Genomic DNA, 18,189 nt, shown 5'->3' with positions numbered 1-18,189 from the left:
GAACTTAAATATTTGAGCCTCTCTGCAAAAGCCGAAGAAACACACCTTTTTTTTTTACTGTAGAACACACAAACACAACCACACACGTACGTTTTTTTGCCGCGCAATTCTCCAAGGACAGATTTTTTCCATGACGCCATTTCTCTTTTCATGCAAAAAAAAAGAAGAGGAAGAGGGAGAAAAGAGCCCCCCACCCTCCCTTTCTCCCACTTTTACATGGGGTAGGAGAGTGTTACGTGACCGGAGTGCAGAGAGGATGAGGAGGACTTGAACTTCACCAGAGAAAAGTTTATGGTGAGTATAGTTGCTGCAGGAGTACATGTAAGGGGTGTTGGTTTACCTGGTTTGGTTATGCATGTGCAGGGACAATACCTCAGGACTGATATTTAATAAACAATGCATTGGATTCATCACGGGATCAAACATTAACACAAGAAATACAAGTTAAACAATAAAACAGGTTGCAGCACTGTGTTGCAGCCTCCAGGCCATGATTGGCAGCACAGTGCTGTGTTGGGAAGAAGCTCTTAATATTGCATTCAGGATTTCACTTTTAGTGCAGCTCTGCAGACAATGGCTGAAGTTGTGCGTGTGCAGAATGAATCCGGCACTGTGGTCCAGGGCCGCTGCCAAACGTCACTGCAGGGACAAAAAAAACCTCCACTTCGTATCCCACCCTCAGTTTTTCTCTTTCCGCCGTTCATTCACCATGATGAGCGCCTAGTTGAAGGAGCTTCTCCTCTCCCGCTCCCCTCCGCCTGCCTAAAACTTTCTAATGAAATCCCCAAACACTTTTTGACGAACACATTTTTTCTCCTCCTCTTCCTCCTCCAGGGGTCAAGATTTTGTTTTTCTCCGACATATTAATCTGCGTTTTTATTGAAAAGAAAACTTCAGGTATGTCAGATTTCATTCTCATTTAAATTCTGTCTGTTATAACTACAAGTTCTAACTTAATTGTGTCTGATTCTAATGATGAAGCTGCTTGGATGTTTTTGTTTTCTTTTTTCGGAAAGCTGTTGAAATCGTTGTGCAGATGTAAAGATGTGTTGCTTTAGTTAAACGGGCTCTGTAGATGTGATTTGTTTCACAAGTACCTTTTCTTTCTGTGAAGAACATGGAGCCCAGTTCCACAGAGGGAGGAGCTGAGGAGACGCTCCTTAAAAACCTTCCACCAAGTCCTGTAAGTTCTGATATTCAAAAGATAAAATGTAACTTTATCACAGTTTTGTTCACTGAAGCAGATGCAGAAATAAAGAAACAAAAAAAAACAGCAATGCTATCATTAACTCAAAGATCAAGTGTTTTCTTTTTCATTGCACAAAACTCAAACCTCACATAAACATTTTAAACATTTAACAGCAGAGTGTTTTAAAGGTTTCGAGCTTTCACAAACTTTTTCCCGGTGACACTCACGAGTGTCCTGCGGCTCCTCTGGGGTCTGCGTGTCCCTGGCCTGCGGACACTGAGAGTCAGTGAGCAACATCTGGCTGTCACCCTCCAGCTCTGCTGTCTGCAGCTGCTGCTCCAAGCAGGAGGGTCCACTCGCAGGAGGTCAGCTCTCCCAACGAGTGCCACAAAGGTCACCAGCGGGTTTATAATGTGCAGAAACAGGGGGACAGGACCATCAGTGCGATGTTCATTAATATGCAGAGCACACTCTGGCAGTCTATGATAGCGGTCATACTCGGATCAGAAGGCATGCCATTTTTTTTCCTGCAGTGATTTGAAAAAGACAATAGGTTGACAGCAGAGCTTGGCGATTGAGAACATGTGTGGTGAGGGCTTTTTCTCTTCTTCTTTCCACCAGCCTCAAAAAGTGATGCTCAAACACGGACAAGAGCTGGAGGAAGAGCAGGAGGAGCTGGCCGAGCACCGGCCTCTGGAGCAGGAAGACCTGAACTTTGAGAGATGGAAGCGCAGGCCATTACCCAAGAGGACGCTCCACCAGAAAATAGACGACATAAAGACATACCTGTGGAATGCGGAGACCAAGGAGTTCATGGGTCGCTCTGGAAAGAGCTGGGGTGAGTGGATGAGAAACAGAGAGGTTCTGTGTGGTCGGGTTATGGGGAGGGACATTTGGAGTAATGCAAAAGTGCTTTATTTATGTGTCCAATAATTACAGATATAATTTTTTGTGTTGAACCCTCTGACAGAAGCTTAATGGGGCTTGAATGTCTTTAAAAGATGCATTCGGGGATAGTTTGGGGTTGAGAAAGGTTTCTCCGGTCCAGTGACTCTGCTCACTGTGCTGCGAGTGTGTGTGGGTGCGTGTGTGTGTGGGGGGGTCTGTGTGTGTGTGTGTGTGTGTGTCCTCATGCTCAATGTTTACATAGGTGCATGGACAATTCAGAGTGTCCTGACAAAAACAGACTGCCTGGGGACGTTTCCCCAGCGGGAGTGCACTGTCCCTGGCCTCGCATTGGCCAGGAATCACATTCCTCTACATCTTACCATGCTCTCCAGAGCCTCTTTCCCAAAGCCTTTGCGACCTCATCGCTGAACTTATCATGCTCATGGCCCCTCACTTTCAGTTCACCACGTAGAGATGCTCATGCCTCTTTTTCCATGGAGCTCTTTGCCAAATCAAGCTTTGGCGTAGGCAAAGTTTTTTTGGCCGAGACGACAGACTGGACGAGATTGTTGAGTCAATGATGATGGAGCAGCCTCTGGGTATTCCAGGGTGACGCTGCCGAGCCCCCCCCGCCCCCTCCCTCAGATCCACTGTACACAATGACAAACATGATCCGACTGAGTGTAGAGAGAATATCCAGGGGAAGTGTGTGTTCCTTGCATGAGCTGCAACGTTGGATCCCAGGCAGGGCTCAGAGCTCATTTCATCTACATAACCAGTGTGTGTACACACACTGGAATGGTGGGGGGGCCCCATGTCCGCTGAAGAAAGGCCCTGGGTTGAAGTCTGTGCAGTGTGTCTTGTGAGACGAGTGTGTAAGAGGGGACACAATACCAGAGTGGGGGGAGAGGGGGCTCCTTGGAGCTGGCCGGGCCTCTATGGCTGCAAAAGACCTTCACTACGATGGCAACCGGAGGTTCACTGTGTTCCTGAGTGAAAGGACAGCTGGGAGAATTCTCACTGAGTTGAAACAGAAAGTCCTTTGTGGCTCCGGGGACGCAAGGCTGGCTGCAGCAAGTCCCCTGTGAAATTGTCTACACAGCAAAAGCCACTTAATTTAGAGCACGTTTAACTTGATTAGTGGCTAATGGACTGGTAATTGAAAATTGCAGAACAAACCCAGTTCTCAGGGTTTCTTTATTACAGGGCTCTGAAATAAATGGAGAAAATGATTTGCAGTTGTTTGCAGGTCTAAGAAACCAGTGGCATGAGTCCAGACAGTTCACACAGTTTTAACTAAACCTTATTTTTTTTCATCGTTTTCATTAGATCAGAGTCTTATCCTGTTGATTGATGTGTGGTTTGTTACATAAACCACCAACCTGCATCAGAAATATCCCCCCTATTAATTCCCTTTTTCCCTTTTCTTCTAGGCCTCATCCTTCTCTTCTACGCTGCACTTTATACCTTTCTTGCAGCCATGTTTGGCGGCTGTATTTTTTGCCTCCTGTGGTCCATTAGTCCCTACCATCCCACCCACAACGATAGAGTGATGCCACCAGGTAAATATAACCTCAACCCTCACGCCTCTCCTCCGTCCCTTTCCTCTCCTCCCTCCGCTCGACGCCCCGTCTGTCTGTCGCTTCTACTTGAGTCTCAGCACAGTTGACTGTCTCTGCGTCTCCACTGGCAGGTATGACGATGGCCCCACACCTCGACGGCAACGACATCGCCTTCAACGCCACTGATCGCAAGTCCTGGAAGAAGTACGCCAGGTCGATGGACGAGTATCTGCGACGTGAGTGGGCTGATGTTCAAGTGGATGGGGTTGTTGAGTTTGCTGCAAACGGAGCAGGCCCGGAATGAGTTAATCTTCACCACCTTTGTCCCCCTTGTTCCTTTCGGACTTTGCCGGGCATGCTGGGAAGGGAAGCCTCTTTGTCGGCAGAGTGCAGCAATTCAGTTCCCCCCTTTTTTTTCACACCCTGCTTTTGTCAAGCTTCCTTTCTATCAGAGGCCTGAGTCTGGCACGGCATTGCTCTCGCAAAGGTTTATTTATGCCCTCCTCTCTCATTCCCCCTCCCTCCCTCTTTCTCCCTGATCTTCATTTACAGCGTACAACGATGGTGTTCAAGAGAAGAAGAACATCCGGTGCACACAGGACAGATACTTCTTGCAGGACGACTTGGAGGAGAGTGCCGAGCGGAAAGCGTGTCAGTTCAAGAGGTCCATGTTGGGGGAGTGTTCGGGGCTGCAGGACCCTCACTATGGCTACTCTCAGGGAAGGCCATGCATCCTCCTTCGAATGAACCGGGTAGGATGAGCGTTAGTCACCAAAACATTTAAAACAGTGCACTTGACAAAAACACACCTTTATGAACCATCACACAAAATACACACTGTTAATTTGCTGCTGAATCATGAAAGCCATTTCAAGAATAGGACGAAGATACATTTCAGCTCTTCTGTTTTGGTCTCTTCACATATATGTATATTTGAGTTAAAAATATACTTTCATGTGTCAATTTAATAATTTAGATATAAAGATATGATCGTGAGTGTGCATATAAATACCATTACAGAATTAAAAATAAGACTTAACTCCGCCAAAGTCCAACAGTTCCCTTATAAAAAACACTTTAAAAAAAAAAAAAAGATTTATATCCGATTAAGTGAATTTAAACAAAGAGAAAATGCAGGTAAAAATAATCTCATTAGCAAAGATTAAAAAAAAAATCTATAAGAGATTTTCCTAGGGATTTAATTGTGTGTAAATGTGTTTGAATTGTTTTTGTCAGGTAGACATGCATCGTAGACCTGTTTGAATACACAACAAACGTATATTAATCTTCTAACTGTTCTTACTCCTCCATAGATTCTTGGTTACTTACCTGGCATGGGCAAACCCATAAATGTGACTTGTAACGTGAAGGTACAGAAACCATCATCATTTTCACTTGCAGTAACAAGGACATGGTCTTGATTGCGTCATCTCCCCTTGTTCCTCTTTCAGAAAGGACCACCAGAGGCCTTGGGAGAACTCCAGTTTTTTCCTAAAGGCATTTTTGACATGAAGTACTTCCCCTACTATGGGAAGCTCAGACATGTGAGTTTCATCTCCGCTCGGGCACAAACACAATCCTCTCATTCAACTCTGAAATGACTCGTAATCGTGTGTGTCTCCTGTGTCTTAGGTAAACTATTCTGCACCAGTGGTGGCTGTGCGTTTTGCAAGGGTGCAGTACGACGCGCACATCCAGGTGTCGTGCAAACTGAACGGAAAGGGCATCATCAACGATTCGGCCACCGACCGCTTCCTGGGGAGCGTGACCTTCTCCCTGGAGGTCGGCGCCTAAGGCCAAGACGTCTCTGCCAGCAGGATGCTCCCATAACAATCAGGCTGGAAATATGCACAAGGAAAAAATGATGTCGTACCATTATTTTTCATGAAATCTGTAATTTCCTTCTTCTCATTTTTCACTTACATCTTCATTTATTCTGCTGTAAAAACAACTTCCTCAAGAAGTAGATATTTACTCTTGTGTTTCCGTGATATCTCTGTGCTGCTGGCACCTGCATAGAAACCAGTTACAATTCAGCTCCTCATATTTCCTAATGATTAGAAAGATTAATCAAACTAAATTACTCTCTGCCCAGTAGTTAGCATATATGGCTATGCAAATCCAATTATAACTTAAAACTTTACTAGGCGATTAGAAACATTGTGTTGTCTGGTTAGATGATTGTTTTGTGTGCACATTTTTGTGTGACATGTACTAATTTGTTTTTGAATTATATTTTTCAAACTTGTATATTGTAAGAATTCAAAGAACTATCATGCAAACACTGAAAGCAGGACTTGTACTGTACTTACACAGTAAATAAAAGACATGACTGCAAATATACTACGACGTTGAATAGAGCAGAACTATACATTTATGATAAAGTATCACAAGCCACTTCTTGCCTTCTTTTGTAAAAACATTTGCAGAAAATGGAGTACTACACCAGACTGATCAATAAAGAGACATATTGTACTGTGGAAGTTTGTGAAACATCTGTACCATTTGAAAGAGCTGTTGTCGTATTAATCCTCCCTGAACCTTGCTACTAAACCTTCTATCAATGATGTATTTATTCCTAGTTCTTATAATAAATACAATACTCTGGAAAATACTGTAGGTTTCCTTCCTCATAAAAGTCTTCATCAGTAATTTTTTACATAAAAACTACCAACGCATCTGATTCTGTAATTGTCATTACAAGCGTTTGTTTAAATTTTGCTGGAGGTAATAAAATGAACTGTCACTGTCATAAAAGGTATTTTCCAAAAATGTATGGACATTTTTTAACTGAGGAGTCATCTGCAGAAAATTACACTGAACTTCAGTTTGCTTGAAAACGTGTTAATTTCCGGGTGATTCTCATTTGGTCTAGATTAGTCCCTGGTACAGACAGTTTTATGTTAGTCATTGTTAACCCTCATAGATGTCCTCATGTCGGTAGCAGCTGGAGTGAGAGTCCGGCCCCTGTGAACCATTGCAGGTTATAAAAAGCACGTTGTCAGTCAAAGTGAAAAAGGACAGTTTGACCCACGGCTGCAGGTCACGTCTCGTTTACAACCATTAACCTTTGAATTCAGTTTAGTCACAAGACTGTCATGCTCCTGCTCTTCACCTTCACAGTAAAAACAGAATAAGAACTACTTAAAGTTTAGCCATGAGCTAGTGGGGCCTTGTTTGGGGCTTTTCTGATCCTGGTGTCATTGCAGTTCTAACAACTTTGTGATTGCTCTGTACAAATCTAATCTTATTTGTTTTCCTTTATCTTGTTTGTTTGTTGATTAATTGTATTTCTTTGGGCGTCAAAGCTCTGCATGAAATGCAAAAATACATCATATCTCATCGCCTCATTTTATTTTGTGTATAAGAAAAAATAAAATAAATACATAGCAAACAAAAAAGAATGGATTTAACGTTTAACTTAGCATGAAATATTTATCTCTACAAAAATAAATATGAGGACGTTTTCCAACTTTTGTGACAAAAACATTGTTGGATGTGATGTAACGATGCTACCCGTACACAAGAAGGACGGCGATACAAAAACAAGAACGAAACTTTATTTAATTTGTTCCCCGCTTGTGTTAAACAAGCAAACAAACTCCTCATCACATTCTTCATCAGATGGAGACAAGATTCAAGCAAGCGAGTCAGTGGTGCACAACAGAAAGGCACAAAACTGCTGGAGGGAGTGATGAACTGATGAACAGAGGATGAACCGTACAGAGCGACTGAGGACATATAAATCTTGGTCTTCATCCTTGACCTGCTCATGCTGTGAACATTCCTGGAGCCTCGCATGGAGAAAAAGTGTAGTGATCTTCCTCAAAATAAAAACATAGTGCACATTTCTTAAAAGATAAGTCTTAAGTCTTCTGAACATGAGTGGCAGAAAACATGAAAACATGACCTCACACATTTTTTAAACCTCGTACCACAACAGGTAAAGTTAGTGTCCCTTTAATCAAGCCACAACTAAATGACTATGTGCAACTGATTAATCTGTTAATTCATGTGTGAAGCTTAAAGAAATCTGGGACATGGATCTATTGGCTTGCTCGTACATTCACGTCATCAAATATCAATGTCATTCATTCTATACAAGAGTCATTTACACATATACTATTATACAGCACAGAAACTGAGAGGAAAAAGCCTCTCTCTCTGGAGGAGGGTTGGGGAGGAGGTGGAAGGCTACTCAGAGCTATTAATTGAATCTTTAACTCATGCAATCTATAATCAATGATGCAAATATATCGATCCTAAATGTCTGGGTACTGGATTCAGTCATTGGCATCAAAGCGAAAACAAAAGGAAATCAGTGGGGAGGTCGCTGGGACAGATTTTAATCTGGGAACGAGAAAGAAGCGGAGGGATATTTTCAGGGAGACGCTGCCTCATCACAGGAAACAGAAAAAGAAGCAGAAACGGGGGGGGGGGGGGGGGGGTTGCCTTTGTTGAGCTGAAGAGCAAGGAGGCGGCTCAGGAGGGAGATTATTTGTCAAGAGCTGTGAGGGTCAGAAAGGTGCGAGAGGCAGAAGCAGCCGGGTTGGATTATACAGACTGGTAGCCAGTGCGACTCTTCCTCCGGCCAATCAGGTAAGAGATAAGCACAAGGATGATTAGGAAGCTGAGCGCCACGCCCACTGCAATGGGCACCAAAAAGCTCAAGTCAGAGTCCATGAAGCATTCGTCAGCTGACAGACGGAGAGAGGAGACAGAGACAGCGGGTTAGTGGTCAGCAGAAAACACTCAGAGAACGACACGGAGGGTTAGAGAGAGAGAGAGAAGAGACGCTGCAACACAGATCAGTACCTGTGACACGTGGAATCAACAGAGTCCATTAGTGGAAAAGCAAGTGGACATGAATTATTATTCTCTGTGAGCATCAATGGAACAGGTGGATATTTTTGGGGAAATACGCTAAATGCTTTAATGCCTAAAGTAAAACTAGATCTGCACCAAGCTCAGAAATTCGTCCTCTAAATACGCCTGACTTCTTTCATCAAGATCCAAGAATTGTTCTTTGAGAAATCAATGAAAATATTGTGTTGTAATGTAATCTTCTAGTTTATGAATATTCCTGAATCGGCCTTCGTACAAGTTTCATGGATATCAGGTTGGTATTGTTTGTGAATAGTGAATCTACAGCCATCAGTCACTAAATCTAAAATAAGACAAGTGACCTGCTAGCTCCTTCCTGCCTTTCTTCAACTGACGTGACATAACTTGCTTGTTAAAGGTTTAACCAACTGAAGCAGAGAAGTTACAGGTTGAACTTTCACAGGGATTATGTGCCTTATTTTGTTCTTGGCCTGGAGCAGTGAATTCCTGGTTTCATCATCAGCACTGCAGCTCCGCACCAGGATCCCTGCTGTGAAGACTCTTGCTCCAAATGACGTCAAAAAGCTCAAGATGGCAGCGCCGGTATCATCCATCTTTATATGCAGTCTATGGGACAGACCGAGGCCACCTGTTGACTTATTTCCAATCTTTATGCAAAGATAAGTTTCTGAGCAAGAAAACAAATAAGCGTATTTCCCAAACTGTTCCTCCACAAAGACATTTAGGCAGTCAAAGCACCGAACACTACATGGAAACATTAATACAACACATGCTGGTAATTTTTCACAATTAGTCGAAGGCAGCGAAACATACAAGCAGCTATTCACCGATTACCCTCTGTGTTTATTTGCAAATTTAACTAGAAAGACTCGTAGCCGGTGGACATGTTTCTCTTTCTCCCAACGAAATAGGCCAGAACAACGATAACAATGAGAACAAGCAGGGCAACTCCGACAGCTATGGGAACAAGGAAGCTGTCCACGTCGGTCTTGCAATCCTCAGCTAGACGAGAGTGAAGAAAGCAGAGGGGTGAGCAGTCTCATAGGCTGAACAGAAAACTGAAAATATGAAATGATGAATGTATGGATGGCAGGGAAAGACACAAAGCTTTGCTATCCAAGATATTCATGGAAGTAACATTGAGCCATTTTGAAGAAATGAATAAACATTCACTCAAGTGTCAAGGACACAATTTTATTTCAAGAAATCTTAAAATGCTAAAAAGCTCCACTTGAGTCCGACACACAATTTGAAATCAAATTTATTAGCGCTAACAGCGAGAGGGATTGGAGATGAAATCAACAGTCACTTTGTTTCCACAGAACACATGAATTGATCTTTAATAAGATGCTCTTGCAGCACAAATTCCCTTTGCTGAACATGTGAGTGCAATGCCCCCAGTGGAGAGGAAGAATAAAATAAAAAGAGCCGAATCATAGTGGGTGAGAATCTCAACAGCATCAATGAGTTAATGAATGAAAAAAAAAAAGCAAAGTCATTATTGAGAAAGGCACAGTGATCCTGATGGAAGAACCGGTTAGATGATTCACTGAGAACAAGGAACACACATTCCTTTAAACATTCATACAGGTGCTGCAAGAGCATCTTTATAATTAAGGCAATTGAGTTTACACAAAGCGGAAATGCACACAACAGCAACAATCACAAGCAGAAAGTCAAAGCTCATGTTTGATACCTACAGCAAAATTATTCGTACACACGCACAACGTCCTGGGAAAGACTATATCAAATGCAACTTAAAGATCCAACTCATTTCTCTTAATTTTCATCCTCAGCGTCAGTTACCATCTGCTCTGCTCCGGCTCTGAATGAAGAGCTGCAACGAGTCAAACAATACACGACACTATGCAAGAATAGAGCAACAATAAGCAGCTACTACCACTCAAACTCTTTATCGTTACAGATACACTTGTGCATGGGCGTGCCTGCATCCCTGACGCTGCTTCACTGAAACCTACGCTGACTTGTTTACTCCCAAGGCCCTGAAAACCTATTTTCACCTTCTCACTGCGTTCGTCCGGCTCCAAAATAGAAAAATTCTCCATTCGGTCTGTGTCACATGAAATCAGATCATTGATTTCACTGCACCGTTCTGGATTTAGTAATATTTGAGATTTTGAGGTGACTTTGGTCTTTTTGTCCAAGTTGCTCCCACACAGTTTTGACTAGGCAGACGAGCTGAGATTATACAGGAATAATTCCACATTTCGAATTCCTTTGAAAGAGAATTCATTATCACTAAGAAGCTACTCGTCAGAGCCACGCTAGCTGTTTCCCTCCATTTCCAGTCTTTGTGCTAACAGCTCCTGGCTTCATCTTCAATCTTCTCATCAAACTCTTCAGAAGAGAACAAATAAGTTGCCTGATTGTAAAACTATTCCTTTGGTAAACTTCTTCATAAAATCAAAAATATTTTTTATAAGTAATGGTGTAATTCTTCAGATTTGACAGAGTTTTCAGGGTCTTTAACGTCCCCTGGTCCAGCGGCAGCCATTGGAGCTCAGGCCTCTACACAGGTGAAACAATGCTACAACAGTCTCAACAGAAAGCAAAAGGTAAAGAGCGTCTTAGTGCATTTATATGTAAATATACAGAATTGTCTGTGCTGAAAGTGACACAATAGTACTATCGATCCCTTTTTCTGAACCTAATGCCAAAATATATCGAGAGAAAGAAAAAAGAAAAATGCTAACCCTTCTTCTCAGACTTACTCTCTGGCTGCAACATGTGCAAATGTAACAGACTTTTTTGACAGCAGACATGTTGTCATTGTTTAGCAGGAAGAGTAAAGGTGTGATTAATAACAACAACAACTTCATCCCATCCATTTGACATTTGTGTGTGAATGAGCCACTGTTGGGTCCTAAGTTCTACCAGGACTTTTACTGCTTGATCTATGTTTAATGTCGTCCATGAAAAGGGTTCATAGACGTTAAAACAACTCACACTTTGATTTTACATGTTTACAAAACAGGACAATTATTCCAATGTTTCTCCTGCTCTGCAGGGCAAACATGGGCTAAAGCATATTTCCTTTAGCAACAAAGAAAGAAGACCTTCGTCCTTTCAAATGAAATTCATAGAACAAAGACAAAAAGCTACTTGACCATCTTCCTTAGTTTTTTGTGAAGGAAATGTTCTCAAACAAAATGAAATCTGAGGTGAAATTATGATTCCTATGTGTCTCAATTTAAATACTTACGGGGATGAAAAGTCAAACCATAAAAAGGAAGTAAAAACTAAAATGTACACACAGATTAAATGATGGCAAATGCAAACAAAAGGGGGAATGTCTGCGGAGCAAGTGCAGGATCCCACTGCAACAGACTGTCACAAATCTTTTACTAAAATAAAATACAAATTTATGTTCAGGGACTTTTTTTTAATGTAGAAGTGCGAAGGTACCGGAATCCCTTCTATATACTGCATACTGAAAATCACTTTTCATGTGACTGTGATTGTTTAAAATTTGGAGAGGTGGGTCTTGCACTTGCTCATCAACAAAAAATTAAAACACAACAACAAAAAAAAAAAAAAGAAAGACAAAAATCCAGACATCAACAGAAAGGAACATAAAAATTGGGGGTAAACAAGTTTGGTCCTTGAGAATTACACCAAACCCTCCACCGTTACAAGACCCTTGAGGTGACTGTAATTCCAAAAATGCTCTGAAAGCATCACATGTCTAATATCTTCAATATCAAGAGACAGTAAAACTAAATTTTGCTGAGTTTTTTCCTGATGAGACTTTGTTTATTTTAGATTTTAATTTAAAACCCCCAAGGACCAGGCTTGGGAGCCCCGTGATATTTCAGGAGTGATTTAAAGGGTCTGATATCCGACATAAGTCTTTCTTCGACCAATCACGTAAGCGACCACTACAATGAGAATCAAGCCAGCCAGAGCCGCGCCAACAATGATTGGGATTAAGATGCTGGTGTCATCCAATGAACATTCATGGGCTGCAGATAGAGAGAGAGTCAGTCAGTGATTTTCTGATCAACAACAGACAAGAGTGAAGCTCTAATTAATAATAGTATTTTCTCTTCTGAGGATTTAAGGAAGAGATTCCCGAGGGGGGGTATATGTCAAGCTTATAAAGTTGATATGAGGTAGAACAGCAAGAATTATAACCTTGTAGTGTTACAAATACTAAGAAATGAATTGATTTGGTCGCTTTAAACAAAATAAAAAATATCTCCAGTATACATTTTTGATACTCGTGAGCTAGAACAAAACCATTACCCATTGTTTTGATTTAACCCCTAACATTTGTTGCTCAAAATGATAAGTTTAATTTTGTGAAAGAAACTCTGCATCCTTGCTTTATTTGGTATTTGTGGATATATAAATATGTACATTAGCCACGTCTCTATCTCCACCCACCCCTCAGCCGCAGCTCTCACTTGCTCATCAGAACACATGAACCTCGACTTATGCTGTTTCTCCGGCTACTGTAGGCTACACCGTGGCAAAAAGTAATAAAGGTGTATTTCTGGCAAACATATTCGAACCAGAAACTGAATGTGAACTTGACGAAGAAGAACGGTGAATTGTACAAGTTGTATCAGAATGGTAATGTATTCTTTTGTTTCTCTCTGACATGTAAGAAATGCAACAGAAATGGATAACGTGAGCCTTCATTATCACACAGTTAATGATGGGTTGTAATGATGGTCAGCTCTGACTCAGCTACCTCAGCTAACTGAGCTTGAAAAAAAGACAGTTAACTAGACCTGGCTTCTTCTCTGATTTCCCTCCTAATGCTATGGAGAACTGACCGGTCTCAGAGGTATGAAATGGTGAATGTGACAGATGAAACATTAACAGGATAAGATTTGTACTATATAAAAAACACCATAAGTTTTCATTGGACGAGAGGATTTTGGAGATTAGCCTACCTGTATTGAAATCCCCCTTTGTGATTCCAAAGGGCTGCACTCGCAGGTTGAAGGTGTAGAAGCTGAGCAGGTTGGTGATGGTGTAGTTCTGCTCCTTGTTGCACATGTAGGAGCTGCCGATGGCCGCCTCCCATAGAGTCAGGTTTGTGTTCACCGCATTAAAGTCCACACCTTTAAACAAAACACAGAGATATTAAGAATAACATAAACTTGTGTCTCACAATGGTGCCTGATGAATGTGGGTAGATGTGATTCTTCTAATTACCAGAGCCCGTCTTTGCGGTGAAGTTGACGGCATGCAGGCGGAACTTTGCTGTGTCCTGTTAAAAGAAAAATACAAGTTTAGAAGCAGAAATAATTCATTTTTCAAGAAGTGAAAATCTAAACCTGAAGACAGAAAGTAGTTAGGAAAAGAGAGAAGCACCACATGTTTTTATCAAATGGATATTAACAAGATACTGTCAACGACTTACATTAATGAAGGTCAACATGATGGTCATAGTGCTTGACACCAACTTCAGCTCGCTGCTGTTGACTCCACATGATCCAGATGCCTTGGTCTCGTTGGCATCGAGGTTCATCTCCTGATACGTCTGTGTAAGAAGGAAAGAGAAAAACTTCAATTCAGCAGAGCGTGTGGGAGGACATCTGTGTATGGCCTGGGAAACATAAGGGCCATAACCACAGTGTGATCATTCTGTGTTTCTGAAAGTACCTCTCCTTGCTTGATACCGATCCGCAGACCAAAGGTGGCCAACAGGCAGACGGTGCTGTTGTCCGAGTTGAGGCTGTACTTCCCAATAATGGGAGGAGGGAGGGTGGGCGTTGGGGTGGGGGTAGGAGGAGGGGCAGGGGTAGTGGCGTTTGTGACAGGAGCTGGGGTGGTTGCATTGGTGCCCTGAGTGGTCGGGGGAGGAGCTGGGGTGGTTGCATTGGTGCCCGGGGTGGTTGCATTGGTGCCCTGAGTGGTCGGGGGAGGAGTGGTCGGGGGAGGAGTGGTCGGGAGAAGAGTGGTCGGGGGAAGAGTGGTCGGGGGAAGAGATGTTGTGGGAGGAGATGTTGTGGGAGGAGATGTTGTGGGAGGAGATGTTGTGGGAGGAGATGTTGTGGGAGGAGAGGTCGGGGGTGAATCCGCACTACAAGATGTGACTGTGCGAAGAAAATAACAGCCAGATAAGATCAGTAACACAAACAGGAGAGAAACATTACAGCCGTGATGAAATGTGTTGCTGCATCCGCACTTACTAATTTCACTCTTGTTGCCTTCACTCACAAACGCCTGTATGAGCATGCTGGACAGTGTCATATTGACCATATCAGTAAGTATCATATCTTTACTGCTGCAGGAGTAGCAGGTATCCAAACCCACGTTTGTAATCTGAGACTTCACGGTCACGGATTCAGTTTCTAGAAGAAATTCAAACATGCGTCAGTTCAATACCGTTCATTCACTTTTGTTTTTGCTGGCACTGATAGGTGTAGAAGCTACCATTTGATCGAGAGCCAGGGAAGACCATGGCGTCACTGAGGTTGTAGGAAAAGGTGATGGAGTCTGCCTGGTACATATTTCCATCCATGGTGAAGTTCACACTCCAGGAGTGCCCGTCTCCGAAATTAAGCTTCAGCGTTGAGCTTGTGGCGCCGCATTCACTTCCATCGGTTGTGACTGCACTTGGAAGTTCAATTTCAGCTGTGTCCTTCTGAAATGAGAGCAAAGTGAATTCTTTATTAACAGGAATATACGAGTTTAATGTTTAACTGGTGAAAAAGCTGACTTGGCGGATCTCAAAAGAAAAACGACCTCTTAAGAGTTTGGGAGCCTGCGACAGACCTACAGATGCTAAGTATAATCATACTTAATGTAGAAATATTTGCCTTCGGACCACAAACTGTTATTTCAGTTATTCTTTTGTTCATCTTAAGTACTTTACGAATATAATCACTCTCAAAATTACAAACATTTCAGTGTCCTTCTTTCACCAGAACCATCGACATAACAATAGCAGGATATGCATCAGGAAAACAGGCTACCTAAAATGCTGATAAGCAAGAATCATTTTAGCTTGGTCGTGACTCCCTGTATTTCTCCTCGCCATGAGGACATCTGCTTTCACAAGAGTTGTCTGACGGTCACGTTGTTGAGGTGGCCTGAGAAGATCGAATTGCATTGCTCGACTTTGATACATACTGAAAGGATAACGTGCAGGCTGATGTAAATACACCAAAACATCACACTGATGGGACATCTCACCATCAGTGTGATTAAGACTAGACACTCACCTTCTCTCCAGCTGCATACGAGACTGAGAAGTTGACCATGAGGTTGGCATAGAGGCAGAGCTTGCCAGCTTTGTCTGTGACATTCACTTCAGCGCCATGTGACAGCTGGAGGACTGAAAAGAAAAAGGGAAATTACACTATTGATTTCTATAATCATTATATATATATATAAAAGGAAGAAGTCCAGTTGTCTGTTCAAGTATGGAAGATTAATAACTCAAAATAAACAGCAAGACAATAGTACCATTTTCCTCCTGATATTGATAAATCTGCTTAGCCAACACCATGCACTTAAATATGACTTGGATTAGTGAATTTTCCAAATGGTACAAATGTTGGCACGAAATCTTAATTACAGGTTAAAAAAAAAAAAAAACTCCCTTCTGTGAAATGATAAAACTCCACACAAAACTTAATAGCTAAAGCTACACAAGGTTCCCTGTCACATAAGTGTAAATATGAGCATTTCCTAAACCTATAAACATCCCATGGCCAAAAGTTACACAACACAACACTTCTGTAAAATCTTCAGATGACACAATTTAAGATTTTGTCTTTTCTCTGACTCTGAGAAACCATGCAACAATAAAGGACTGTGGTCAAAGTCCAGTCACAGTATCTATATGGTGTTTGAAATATCCACAGTCATCAACGGCACAACTGCAAAACAGCACAGCCCCCAGGAGTCATCAACTTATAAAGCAGCTGACAAAATGTGACCTGGCTACTAAAGACTCTATTTTACTTAAGTGTCCGACCGGGATACCAAGTTACACCTCACCAAGCAGTATTTGTGTCTAACCTCAAGTCTGTTTCCTGCAGTTGAGCGTCAGTGAAACTAACTGAGGTTAATTATTATAACGAGGTGTTGACATACTTGCAGAGGAAACGACTCTGCCAATGACAAATGTAACATTCGCTGTGCAATTGTTGATTTGACTAGCATTTATCACTTTTGTTGACATCTCTTTCAGGAGTAAATTAAATGACAGGGTAATTAAAGTGGTTGCAGCCCTTTATTTTTGCTGTAATTGATCATATGTGGGCTGAAATCCAGTTTACTTGCACATTACTATCCTGGTTTTAAGTCCTAACCTGTATTCGTCACATTCAGGACACACAGAACATTAGAAACCAGGAGATCTCTGTATCCACAATTCTAACCATAACCCTTTCATTCAGGATTGTAAAAACAAGATATGAGGTTTACATGTGCAAAAACCCGGATCAGTAGCAGGACACTATCACATGTATGTCATCACATTATGAGGTTTATTCTCCTGCCTGCCTTCAATATGGACCTTCTAGAAAAACGACCCCAACATCAGTATTTTAGAAAAAACGAACCCCAATTTAAAATGCTGATTTGAGAATTGATCTGGTTCGTAGTGAGCTAAATATTCTACATTCATATTTTATGAACTTTTATGCAAGTCACCGTAGATAACTAAACACACCACATGGCTTTAGCTCAACTGTGATCTGTTCAAACTGTGCTGTCTTACTTAAAAGCAATCCAACCAATTGGATGCTAACGCTAAGTTGCTAATGCTACCTACTGGAGCCATAAAACGTTTTATAAAGTGCGAACTGGGCTTTGAGTTTACTTTGACTCTTTTGACGCTGGTGTGTTTTATCAACATTATTAGGCAGCAGACACGATTCCGATAACCTGATGTTTAACCTTCATCTCGAACTTTAGCTTTCAAAACAAGTGTTATCCAATCGGCACGCTAACGGCTAAGCTAGCTGCCTGGCCAACACATTTTGGCACAGCAGTCTTTAAACGTTAGAGCTAGCTTGTCAGTTTATTTGTAATGTGTGGGTTGGTTATAAAATGGAGGTTTGAATAAGATAAATAGCGAGTATATGGTTAAAACGTGGCTGTTTGTGTTAAACACGACCAGTCTGGTTCTTGCAGCTCTGCGTTGTTGGCGTAGGTAACAATTAGCAGCTAAGCTAGGTTAGCATAACATCTCAACTGGACTGCTCCTCCAGTAAGTTTTCAGGCCTGTGGAGCAAATACGAACATACCAGGGATGTGTCTATAACATTAAATACCACATATAGCAATGATACGCTTCTTTAATATCTCATTTCACCAGCAGTTAGCCGGAGCCCGGCTGCGCCAGGCCCGGGTCAGGGAGTCCCCAGTCCCGTAAGTTTGATCACGTCACTTCGCAGAATCAGATGTTTTTTTTATCACTTGTTTGAAGCCGGTTTAAAGCTGAATTCATGTCGTGGTACGTACCGATCCCGGCGGCGAGGAGCGAAACAAAGGCAGCGAATCGGACCATGGTGGCCGGAGCGGTTGTTTGGAGTGTCGTCCGCCGAAGAGGAGAAGAGAGAGATGCCCAGACAGGTCGCTCAGTCTGCGGGGTTGTGAGCTGTGGGAGAGCCGCTGCCGACTGTACCAGGAAATGTGTCACATGACAGCGAGCAGCGTCAAAACACGGAAGCGAGTGGAGCACGGGCTCCTCTCCCTCCCCGCGCAGCTCACTGC

General features: G+C 42.3%; 2 protein-coding genes across 5 annotated transcripts; one reads left to right on the top strand and one right to left on the bottom strand.

Annotated features, from left to right (window-relative positions):
* Positions 1-218: 218 nt before the first annotated feature.
* Positions 219-6,115, top strand: atp1b4 (ATPase Na+/K+ transporting subunit beta 4). The gene is made up of 10 exons (XM_053428515.1): positions 219-294; positions 835-897; positions 1,115-1,183; positions 1,811-2,027; positions 3,511-3,639; positions 3,771-3,875; positions 4,192-4,391; positions 4,953-5,009; positions 5,091-5,183; positions 5,272-6,115. The coding sequence occupies exons 3-10, from the start codon at positions 1,118-1,120 to the stop codon at positions 5,431-5,433; spliced, it is 1,029 nt and encodes a 342-aa protein (XP_053284490.1). The 5' UTR covers positions 219-294; positions 835-897; positions 1,115-1,117; the 3' UTR covers positions 5,434-6,115.
* Positions 6,116-9,664: 3,549 nt separating this feature from the next.
* lamp2 (lysosomal-associated membrane protein 2) lies at positions 9,665-18,114 on the bottom strand. Of its 4 annotated transcripts, XM_053428510.1 has the most exons (11): positions 17,938-18,114; positions 15,687-15,799; positions 14,896-15,106; positions 14,652-14,813; positions 14,474-14,555; positions 14,403-14,443; positions 14,122-14,324; positions 13,880-13,999; positions 13,672-13,726; positions 13,407-13,577; positions 9,665-12,467 (listed from the first exon to the last, which is right to left on the bottom strand). In XM_053428510.1, the coding sequence occupies exons 1-11, from the start codon at positions 17,981-17,983 to the stop codon at positions 12,328-12,330; spliced, it is 1,344 nt and encodes a 447-aa protein (XP_053284485.1). In that variant the 5' UTR covers positions 17,984-18,114; the 3' UTR covers positions 9,665-12,327. The 4 variants fall into 4 exon arrangements, with proteins under 4 accessions (XP_053284485.1, XP_053284484.1, XP_053284483.1 ...); XM_053428509.1 differs by having other exon boundaries at positions 14,403-14,555; XM_053428508.1 differs by having other exon boundaries at positions 14,122-14,443.
* Positions 18,115-18,189: the final 75 nt, after the last annotated feature.

The sequence above is a fragment of the Pleuronectes platessa genome, chromosome 8 (genome assembly GCF_947347685.1).
Source record: "Pleuronectes platessa chromosome 8, fPlePla1.1, whole genome shotgun sequence".
Lineage (NCBI taxonomy): Eukaryota > Metazoa > Chordata > Actinopteri > Pleuronectiformes > Pleuronectidae > Pleuronectes > Pleuronectes platessa.
The sequence above is the reverse complement of the archived record's forward strand: the minus strand, read 5'-3'. Positions and strand labels throughout refer to the sequence as shown.